General features: G+C 43.4%; 2 protein-coding genes across 2 annotated transcripts; one reads left to right on the forward strand and one right to left on the reverse strand.

Moving 5' to 3' along the window:
- Window positions 1-573: 573 nt before the first annotated feature.
- On the reverse strand, window positions 574-3,592 carry LOC147900825 (uncharacterized). Its single transcript, XM_087376507.1, has 2 exons — window positions 2,530-3,592; window positions 574-1,073 (listed from the first exon to the last, which is right to left on the reverse strand). Exon 1 carries the CDS (start codon window positions 3,356-3,358, stop codon window positions 2,552-2,554), a length of 807 nt encoding a protein of 268 aa, XP_087232633.1. The 5' UTR covers window positions 3,359-3,592; the 3' UTR covers window positions 574-1,073; window positions 2,530-2,551.
- A 3,705-nt stretch (window positions 3,593-7,297) lies between these two features.
- LOC147900826 (pentatricopeptide repeat-containing protein At4g39530-like) lies at window positions 7,298-11,091 on the forward strand. The gene has a single exon (XM_087375419.1). It carries the CDS (start codon window positions 7,507-7,509, stop codon window positions 9,913-9,915), a length of 2,409 nt encoding a protein of 802 aa, XP_087231545.1. The 5' UTR covers window positions 7,298-7,506; the 3' UTR covers window positions 9,916-11,091.
- The last annotated feature ends 537 nt before the right edge of the window (window positions 11,092-11,628 follow it).

The following is an 11,628-nucleotide window of genomic DNA, read 5'->3' on the forward strand; positions in this document are numbered from 1 at the left end:
ATTGAAAAGAATAGAAACAGTGCACAAATGCTTAATTGTAGGAGAGTTGGGAGTTAAGACTCAAAACATCTTATCCGATCTTGTTAGCTGAAACAGGTATGATACCACTACAAGGTGAAGGACTACGCTATTATATGATATACCTCAACAGATTAAGAAGATGGATGCACACCACATACCACACAAAGCAATAGAGGCCACTAAGATCACGGGACAAGAACCAGGTGAAATCAGAGACCTAGTAACGCTGAAAATGCTACAAAAGATATGGCACAACCCAGGAACAAAAATGCAGTTCTACCAATGAAATCAACCTGATGGACAGCTATGCAATGCAGAAATATCTTGGTGAGTACATCTTACTATTCAAAAGGCATTTAATCTGCAAGCTAAGGACCAGCTCACATGGTCTAGAAGGGTAGATGGATGCACCCAATGATTCCAAGAAATGTTGTGCAAAATCTGTCCTACAAGGAGGTAGATGATGAGCAGCACATGCTCTTAAAATGTCGAATCAGGGAGAATCACGGGAACAATAGATGTAATCTGAAGAATCTATTGGAACAGCCAGCCCACAATTTTGGAAGCTACCTAAAAGATATCACAACAAAGCACTTGGCCTAGCACAACAAAGCAATTGGTGAGAATCTTACTTCAATGGTTGTAATTGACCACTATTTAGTTTAATAGTGGTGACCAGTCCCATAGACCCTGAAGTTCTCAAGAGGACTTTAAAACAATCATATCATATCATATCCTCTCTCTCTCTCTCTCTCTCTCTCTCTCTCCACCTTCCCGGCCAAGACAATTTGTTAGCTCCCCAGTCGTGAAGGTCAGCAGCCACATTGTTGGAACCTACCCATTGCTGATGCCACTGCTAAGATGCAGTTGCTGGCACAGCCCCTCTCCATGCTGCTGTTGGATTAACTGTCGCTTCTGCTGCCCCAAGTGCCATCTCCATGCTTCTGTTGGCAAAGCTGTCGCTCAACATACTGCCACTGCTGTTCGAGTCTCGGTGCTGCAACCACCCACTCAGCTTCTTGCCAGACTGCAATCAGTGCTCTGCTTAACCCCTGCACTCAAACACAATTCATCAATCGTCTGCCATGGAATGAGTGCTAGAGTGTTTTTCAATAATTCGCTGTAACCTGCAGCTGGGATGCTGCCCAAGAAGATCCCCAAACGTAGGTTGGTGCTCAAGAAGGTGCCAAGGCATGGTTGGTGCTCAGGAAGCTGCATAAGAGTGGTCTGGAGCAGTTCCATTCAGTCAATGCTGTTTGAGATCTGGTCTGTGTTTTTCTGTAACAGTTTTTTATTGTACAATCTGAAGCCGCATTTCCTTACCACAAATAGAAGTGAAGAGGCTAAAGTGGATGCTCCCAAATAGCACCAGGCTGCAAACCAAAAACCAGAAAAACTCATCCCCCAAATGGGCTGATGCTTATACTTTTCTGATCCTACAACAAACGGTTTTACAATTGCAGAAGGAAAATGTAGAGCTAAAGGGTAAGCTTATTCAAAGCCACATGGGAAGATCCCTGAACCAACAATATGGGACAATGTAATAATGGCTGTATGTGCAAACCATTGTATAAAAGTATGCTCATATACACATCCTAGCATACAGTTACAAGAGTCTCATAGGAGTTTTTTGAGAGCTGTAGAGCTGAATGGCAGACTCGATCGGAGTCGAGCATGACAACGAGGACTTTTTAATTGAAAAATAGACCACGTTAGCTTCAGCCAAGCTATGACTTCTGGTGAAGGCACCTAATTTAATTGTGCCCTATCCTGAACAGAGAATCCTAACAAGAGAGCTTAGGAGGGGTGAAAAAGAGGGCGATCCACTGCTAGAAATGAAATTTGCAAGTCTGTCAGCTCGGAAAAATGGTATATCTAGAATAATTATCAGTCACCCACAAGGTTATAAACCATCAAGTCCACGCAGGAACCCATTACTACAACATCGCCACAAAGTGAGTGCCCCACTTGGGTGCAGACTATCGTCTAAACTAGTGCAACAGTAGCTGTTAGGTAGTATTTGTTAAAGTTTCTACTACATAAGAACTTACTACTGACGACTGCATATATGCATTTCTATAATACTCCTCAGGGTTGAATGAACCTGCCTGATCAATGAGGCCGGATCCATTAATTTGGCCCCACAGTATATGGTAACGAATGATTGCAACGTTTGATACACAGTAGACCCGATTTAGAAGTCCATTGCAGCTGATTAAAAGATCTCGATGTTGAGTATTACACACACAGGAGAATCATGCCTATGTTAAAATATTTGTCCCAAAAATTGAACTCCAAAATGCACAACTGCTATTTCTGACGATTCACAAGTTACAACCAAGCCAAGATAAAAACCTTGCATTTTAATATTACAATATTTACATCAATGTATTTAAACTGCACTGAACGTTTTTCGTACTAAGTGCAGGCCCCTCAAATGAGGCAGGTAGAAGTGGGTTATACTTAGCTTTTGTTCTCTAACTAGCAAGTGCGTTTCGGACTTCGAACCTTCCAAGGAGCGATTGGAGTGTCACCAGAATTTCCAACGTTTGGCTGGCTTTTTTGTTGCTTGAACGCTACTGCCAGGTGAAGGTATCCCATCCCGGACTTCTGCAACCAAGACCGGTTCATCACCGTCTTCTTCTTCATCAGAGGGGTCTAGTCGAGCTGCATCTTTCGCCCACTCTACCATCTCATCCACATCGGAATCGGGAATTTCCTCTTCAACATCATCACATTCATCCGCGATACCGTCATCTGGCTTTCTTGCCTTCTGCCCATCATTTTTCCTCTCGAGCACAACTTGATCACCAACTGCAGCCAGAAGTTTGTCCACCTCCGACACGCTTGCCCCTTCTTTCTCTCCTCCAACTCCTCCAATGCGAGCATCAGGGGCGTTCAACGTGGAAAGCTGGTCCACTTTCGTCGGACCCACTACGACTTCAGTAGGCAGAGAGGGTTGCGGTAGTTCCGATGCAGCGTCCTGATGGGCAGGAGCGGGAAAGGGACGAGGAGACGAAGCTTTCAATGCAGCGAGGCGAGCGGCGAGATCGGAGCCAAGGATATCAATCTCCTCAGGGTCAGGGGGGGGGACGGAGGGATTGGGGGGGGCAGAAGCGTGGGAGTGAGGCAGAGGGGTGGGAGGGGGGTTTCGCAATCGCTGAAAGCGATCAAGGAGGTCAGAATTGAGGAGAAGGGAATCAGGGGAGGGGGAGGAGATGGTGTGGGTGTTGAGGGAAAGCTTGAGCAAGCTCTCATCGCTGCAGAGCGCCAGCAGCTCCTCCACTTTGCCTTCATCATCTTGATGATGGCCTGAAGAGCCACGCCAAGGATCCATGGTTTCTCCTCCTCCTTCTTGACTACTCCCTCCTTGTCTCTTATCTTTATCCTTCTTCCTTCTTGATTACTCCCTTGAGCCTTCTTACTCTCTGATCTTTATCCTACACTCCGAAACAAATGATTGATATATATATCTATCATCCCCTCCCTCGCTGAAATGCTCAAAGCCAGCATTCAATTGAAGGCCCCAAATTCAGGAAGGGACCACGAAGGTGAAGAGCAAGAAGGAGAATAGGAGTCTGCAAGAGAGAACCCAAAAGTCATAAAAGGGACCCTCCCACCGCAGCCAATTGGAATTTCTAAGAACCCAAAAAACAAAAACAAGTTGAATTACATTCATGGGGCCTCCCAAATGTTGGTGCAAGTTTAAGAATGAATGCTTGAAAGAGAAGTGTGTATTACCAAATGGTCGGACCAATATGCGTACAGTGTTCTTGCAAGGCGGCTTTCTACGAGTGTGTTTGTCTAGATATGATCCAATGTGGAGCTATGAATTGTAGTTGGGTAGTGTATTAGTTGTTGCATATTTTGACATTCCATGAGCATGAGTAGTTTTTGCATGTTTGTCATTTTGATTCTATAGTCTATGTTGAAGCCTCTGACGATGTATGTGGGAATGTTCGAGTTCAAGTAATTCAAAATATGGTCTAGTAAGTTAATTAGTGTATTTGTTCGTGCTTAGGAGATTTATAAATGTTTACTATAGTTGTTGTTTGGAAGCGTAGAGATTGGAAAACTGTTAGCAAGCATTTGATGCCATCATGAAAGTAATATTGCTTGTCTAGAGATCTAATCCATTCTTGTAGTAAGTTGAGATGCCAAGACCTAATGTCCCAATTATCTATTCGAAGTTAAGGGTGTTTGTATCGTGGCATTGTTGACAATGCATGTCTTGCAGGCAAAGAATTTGCGAGGCCACTATGTTTGTATTGCAAAGTATGTCTTCTTTGTGCTTGTGGAGCATCCTTAGGTTCAAGGATAGCAAAAATTGATGTTGTGCATTGTGCTAAAAAAGGTTTGAGTCGAAGATCCAAGCACAAGTTGACTTAAGTCTACTGATTTCTTGTAGAACTGATGTGTCGACTTTTATGTGCTTCATTTGTAATGATTGGATGATGTAGTAGATCTCGCACACGTGACAATGTTGTGTAAGCCACGCCATGTGATTTAATGCCAACAGGGGCGAATCCCAAACAATCCATAGAAAGGCCTTGGGAACGATGAATTGTTCTTGTGACAAGCAGGTTGCACGGGAAATTGATGTCTGCAAATTGTGTTCAACTGGTTTGGAACTCATGAGTGACTTGGAAGATTGGCGTCCATGATGGATCTATCGTACACGTGTAGAATGTTGAGTTCTCTTCTCTAGTTTTGGTACTGATTTGGCTGTTCGTGAAACGCACCCATGCGATGAATGGTTTTTTGTCTATGTTTGAGTCCATGAAGGTGGCATCTACACTGTTAAAGTGGCCATCAGCAATGTTCAAATTGCCATAGAGTTCAATAATCATACTAGGTTTGAGAGATGTAGCTCGGCTTGAAGACCACGTGTATTCTTTGGGTTGGTTGGAAGTTGGATTGTCTTACTCGATGTTTTATGCTTGATATCCATGGCTTTAAGAAAGTGGGGTTCAATTCAACATGTAAAAGACCTCTTCATCGTGCTTGTCTTTTGCTTCATTTGCGTAGAATAGGTGTAGGACTTCTTGTTTTTTTATAGATGCACAATTGTAAAGCACATTTAAGTAGCTCAAACCTTTTTGGGTGTGAGTACCAACTCTAATGTTGTTTAAAGCTTCAAGGAGTTTTGGCATATAGGCATCTTTAGCTCATAGTACTTTATGTGGTCTTTCCAAATGCAATGTAGCATGGATAACGTAGTGGGCTTGTCAGAAAAGATCCATGCAACCTTTGTTGGGCTTGCTTGGCATAAATTCCCACAGAGAATTACATCTACATCGCTAAAGGGCCCCAAATGATTATGTTTTATTTCACGCATCTGCATGTGTACTGCAATGAAAGTATTCTGCCCAATGAGAGAAACCTCATAAAAAACTATTAAGTCCTAGTTCTTGTAGAGTGCCAAGAGTGTCTAAATTGTTTCTGTAGAAAGACATTTGTATGTGGAGGTAATGAGCAGCAAGTGTAGAGCATCTTTAGCTCATAGTACTTTATGTGGTCTTTCCAAATGCAAGGTATCTTTAGCTCATTACCTCCACATACGCATCTTTAGCTCATAGTACTTTATGTGGTCTTTAGCTCATAGAACTTTATGTGGTCTTTCCAAATGCAAGGTAGCATGGATAACGTAGTGGGCTTGTCAAAAAAGATCCATGCAGCCTTTGTTGGAAATCATTGTTTGGTTGTGCTTTGTATGTAAGGTGACCAAGTTGAATGAATTGATTTTGGTTACAAGTTTTGGGGAGCTCTACTTGCAAGTCAAACTCATATTTTCTATCAAGACCATTATAGGAGGATGTTGTTGAAGAATTAGTGCTAGAGTTTGCTAGCTTGAAGGACAATAGTTAATTAAAGTGGGCTCTATTTGTTTCTATTGAGTCCTTGTTCATTTCATAAAGGTCATGCCATGTTGGGATGTCCATGCTAAGTGAATGTTCATGCTTAAGGAAAGGTAAGTAAAGCAAGCACAATTCTCTAAAATGGTTTTCGGTGTCTTTTGAACAAATGTAGTCATTGAAGTGAATGATTTTGGCTTGTTTGCGTTTTTTTGTGGCTTCCATGCTCACTAACAAAGGAAGCCAAGCAAACTTCGTGCATGGAAGATTTGTGTTGTGTGTGCTTTGACACAACATTAGCGAAGAAGTTGTTGTTGCTCTCGAGGTCCAACTTCTCTAGTTGTCCATGTCGTTTCAATAGGAAGGTCCTCTCCTCAATCAGGGGCTAGTGCTGATATAGGAGAGCTCCCTAGTGCTTGTTGTGAGGGACAGCGAGAGGCATATATATCGATTAAAATTTGTGGGTTAATCATCATAAATGTGTAAAAGTTTACCTATGAGACTGAGAGAAAATGAAAAAGAACTTTCCAAAAGAAGTATCTCAACTTAGAATACTATGGGACAACCATAAATGGACACAATGAGATCTCCAAATGCATTTAGAGCCTATGTATACTAGATCTTAGAGAGATGAGGGTATATAACAAGAGAAGTAGAGGCTTTGAGCAGATTTTGGGCTAACTAGCTTTGGCCCGCTTACTCTTGTGAGAGTTGTCAAAAGAGAGGCTTTCTTAGTTGTTAGTGTTAAGAGCTTATGTCATGGATGGGAAAAAGAGGGGGAAAAGGTACTTTCAACTAGGGGAAACATGCAAGAAATAGTACTCCATGCTCCATATCTCTTGGTGTTATTTCCATTACCCTTGAGAACGATTGATGTGACAGGGGGAAAACCTTCAAAATTGTGTCTCTTTTTAAGGAAACACATCCAAAAGAACCATCCCCAATAAGTGCGAAAACAAGAGTGAAGCTTCAAAAGAAGCCCATAAGTTTTTTATTTTTATTTTTTCCTCCTGCACTCACACACCGCCATCTACGAGGGATACGCTACTTTGGGGCTTATGTTATGGAAGGGGAAAAAGAGGGAAATAAGGATGACTATTTTGGATGTTTTTCCCATGGAGTAGCCTAGTTTGGACATTTTTCCCTCGATGCATGACATAATGATCCAAGGGAAAAGAGGGGAAATGAGAGAGAGCTATAAGAAAATGTCACATCAATGGTAGAGAAATGTCAAGTAAATGGTTCTAAAGAGTGTGGGAAATAGCACCTTGAGGTCTAGAGCATGGAGTGCTATTTGGCATGGTCGCACCCTATTTCCCCTCAATTTCCTATGGTGCATTTGCCCAGCATAATAGAAAGAGCTATTTCTCAAGTATTTCCCTTCCATGACATAAGGCCCTAAGAGGTTGTAGGAGCTTCCACTAGGGAATCTAATACGGGCAACCAGTTTGGGTGAGCTTGAGCTTGCGCTAGCGCTACCAAAAAGAAGCCCATAGTTGATTCATAGATGTATGGAACATGAACATCACAACAGCTTTAATGCACTCCCTCCCAACTCCCAATGACACTTTGGATAAAGATCAACTTCCAACAGCTATGAAGCGCACCTCCTCTGTGCTGCTGTCCTATTATGGTGCTGAAGATCTCCTTAGCTCCAGTCTTTTCCCGAGCTTTTGCGCGTGATACTTTTGGGTACAACCTGAATTGTATGAAATTACAGCTCTACGAGCAGCACAAACTTACAACTGCTTTAGAGAACCGTAATGGGAGGCTTGTTGGTGGTCAAGCATCATGCAGAGATACGTTCAAATTGCTCGATCTACCCGGCATTCAACTTAACCTTCACAAATGCGCTTTCCTCTTGCGGTTGTGCGGAAGTTCAAAGTCGCTTTCAGATGGGAAGCGACTCCATCACCACATGATCGAAAATGGGCTCGTACAAAATACGTTCTTAGGGAACCTGCTTGTGAAAATGTATGGCGAGTGTGGGGCTCTGGAGGAGGCTCATGATGTATTTATTAACATGCACCAAAGAAATGAATTCTCTTGGAATATTATGATCGGAGCATATGCTCGACAGGGCCAGGGCAAGGAGGCGCTCCGACTTTTTGAGGAAATGCAACGGAACGTGGTAACAATACCTGATAAGGGCACCTTACTTAACCTTATTTCTGCGTGTGCCAGCCAGCCAGATTTAATCGAAGGTACAAAGTTAGATGCTTTTGTTATGGGCAGTGAACTGAATTCTGACATGGTTGTTGAAAATGCCCTTATCAACATGTACGGAAAATGTGGGAGTCCTGATGATGCAAAGAGGGTCTTCCAGAGAATGAGACAGCGAGATGTTGTCTCGTGGACAACTATGATTGCAGCATATGCCCAAAATGGGCGTGGCCAGGATGCGCTCCAAGTGTATGACCAAATGGGTCGGGAAGGAGTGATGCCAAATAGGGCGACGTTTCTCAGTGTCCTTGGCGCAGTTGTAGGTAGGGATGCTCTACCAATGGGCAAGCAGATACATAAGCACATCCTGAACAGTGGCTCTGAGCCAGATATTATTGTGGGTACTGCTCTGGTCAACATGTATGGCAAGTGTGGCAGCTTAGAGGATGCACGCCTTATGTTTGACAAAATGCCTGAGAAGACCGTGATTTCATGGACCTCCATGATTGCCATATATGCCCAGAATAGGCAGGGCAAGGAGGCTAAGCAACTCTTTGACCAAATGAAGCAGGAATGTGCCCTACCGAATAAGGTTACTTTTCTTAGTGTCCTTGATGCCTGTGGTTGTCAGACCACTCTGGCTGAATGCAAACGAATAAATGCTCAGATCAGTGGAAGTACCTTTGGGTCTGATGTTCTTATGGGGAATGCCCTTGTGCATATGTATGGGAAGTGTGGCAGCGTTCAGGATGCAGAGCAAGTGTTTTCTACAATGCTTGAACTGAATGTGGTGACTTGGAATGCTATGATTGCAGTTTATGGTCAGAACAGGCAGAGTAAAAATGCCTTTCAAAGTTTTGAACAAATGCAACAGGAAGGCGTAATACCAAACAAAGTAACCTTCATTAGCATGCTTGATGCATGTGCTACCCAAAAAAAAAGCGATGGAGGAAAGCAGATTCACGCCCGTATAATTGGCAGTGTATTAGAGTCTGATGTTATCGTCAGAACTACGATTATCAACATGTATGGCAAGTGTGGCTGCCCACAAGATGCCTTGGCTGTGTTTGAGAAAATGGAAGAGCAGGATGTAATCTCCTGGACTGCCATGATTACAGCATATGCTCAGAATGGCCAGGGCAATACTGCCCTCAAAATTTTTAATGAAATGATCTATGAAGGGATTATCCCAAACAAAGTGACCTTTGTTAGCCTTCTTGATGCATGTGCCAGCCTCCCGGCGTTAGCTGAAGGTAAGCTGGCACATGTTCGCATTTTTTCAACCGGATGGGAGTTAGATGTTGATTTATGCAATGCCCTTGTCAGCATGTATGGCAAATGTGGCAGCCAAAAAGATGCACGAACGGTATTTGACAAAATGCCTAAATGGGATGTTGTTTCATGGAATGCCATGATTACAGTCTATTCCCAGCATGGGGAGGGCATCCTTGCTCTTCAACTCTTTGGCCAAATGCTACAGGAAGGAATAATACCTGACTGCATCACTTTTGTTAGCGTTCTGTCTGCATGCAGTCATACCGGCCTGGTGGATGAAGGTTGCTGCCACTTCATTTCAATGCTCCAAGATTATGGTATTTCACCCATTGTTGACCATTATAATTGCATGATTGACCTACTTGGTAGGTCAGGCCAACTAGAGAAGGCAGAGAGCTTAATCAACCAGATGCCATTTCAACCTACGACTGTATCGTTAATGACTTTGCTGAGTGCTTGCAAAAACAAGGTTGGCATGAATAGAGAAGCACTAGGTGCAAATGATGTGTGGAAACTTGATCCAGTAAATGCTTCACCTTCTATAATGCTGTCAAACATTCATGCTGCAGCTTGCAACAGGCTGGTGGAAACAAAAGTGTGATGGAGAGAGTATGCAAATCGGGTATAATACATTCAGACACCATGGGGGGTTCAACAAGCTTCCCTGCTCATTTGAGCGTATAAGAACCCTTATCAGAACCCTGCCTCTTATGAAAGGTCTGTGGGTGAGCTTTGACTGTCCCTGCATCTTTAAGCTTCAAGAGTGGAAGGTGATCAAGCAGATGACAGAGCTTTCATTAGATGACTAGAGCCCTGGTAACGTTCAAGCTTGTTGGGCTTATTGTGGCATTCACCAGAATCTCCCTTTGCGTTGATCAGAAGGGCACTTTATTATTTTTGTTAAATGGAGGAGGGGGTTTACTAACTATCAGGGATTCATGAAAGAAAACAAGCAATTTTTTGCAGTGGTCATTCTGAACAGATAGCTCTCTTGTCACACTCTGGGTTTCATAATGAGCAGACTTTTGGAGTCCAATTAGTAAGCATGTCACACATCTGCTTTCATATTCTCTTGGACATACGTCTACCACACATCACAACCAGATGTGCTACACATATCATGGATGTGGTCTTGTGTGATGATATGGAGCTTCAAGACCTGCGGAAGGCTAGCACCATCTGTAACAGGCCATCCATCTCCAATTACTTAGTGTCACACAAACACGTACAGGACTGCCAATAAGCAAAATGGTCACATCACCTCTAATACATCATGTGTGTGCATGTACAGGCTAGTCTATTTTTATAATAACATGTGTACCAGGCAATCACCTCAGTGGTCAGCCACAGAGTGCTGGTCTTAGAGGACTGATACCCTGGTCAACTAGCAGTCCAACTGACCTGCCTTGGTCAGTGAGACCAGCCAGTTTGTTGGTCTCTTCAGTCAGGGTCTGCCCAGCCAGTCAGCTGGGCCAAGTGGACATTTCACCCAGACACCTTTTTCCAGGGGGGCTGATGGGCCTATGAATGGGGGCTGGAGCAGGTGATATTTGGTGCCAAGCAGAGCACCAGACCGGCCCATAGGAGCAGTGTTTCAGCCAATCATTAGTGCCTCATTCAAAGCAGCAGTTCCATTTACAGCAGCGAGGATCTTCAGTCGAAGCATTCAAGCTGGAAGAGGCCTGCATCAGTCCACACGGCAGGCAATGTTGTCCCTCATTTTTGCAGCATGGGCATTTTCACTTGGACCATTCAAGAGAGAGAAAGAGCCCTGCATCAGTCCACACCATCCTCACTTATGTGTCTCAGTTCTTCCAAGTCTAATATATAAATACTTTGTGAAGGAACTGGGGTGGGTGAAGAGTTGGACCCAACATGAATTGTGCTTCACCTGTGTGTGTGTGTGTGTGTGTGTGTGTATGTGTGTGTGTGTGTGTGTGTGTGCAAAAGTGTGTGTGTGTGTGCACATAGCTAATATCTTTTATGTTTACTTCAATTACTTGCATTACATATAATGTTCAGGGTCTTTGCAATGCAAATAAGTGGAGACTCTTCTGGCATTATGTACATAGAATGCATCCCGATGTGATCTCCTTACAAGAACACAATCAACATTTCTTGGCTGGTCAGCAAGGCCACTTTGCTGGTTATGATATTTTTTATGCTGGTACAATGCACTTTTCGGGGGTTTGCATGCTTGTAAAACATGATATACAGCCCACGGTGGCACACAATGATCCTCAAGGTCGATGGATGGTGATCAGGTGCACCTGGCAGGATACTCTCTATGAAATAGCATCTGTTTATGCCTCGC

The sequence above is a fragment of the Dipteris shenzhenensis genome, chromosome 6 (assembly GCF_047967505.1).
Source record: "Dipteris shenzhenensis isolate YYH24624 ecotype China chromosome 6, Dip_SZ_1.0, whole genome shotgun sequence".
Classification (NCBI taxonomy): Eukaryota; Viridiplantae; Streptophyta; class Polypodiopsida; order Gleicheniales; family Dipteridaceae; genus Dipteris; species Dipteris shenzhenensis.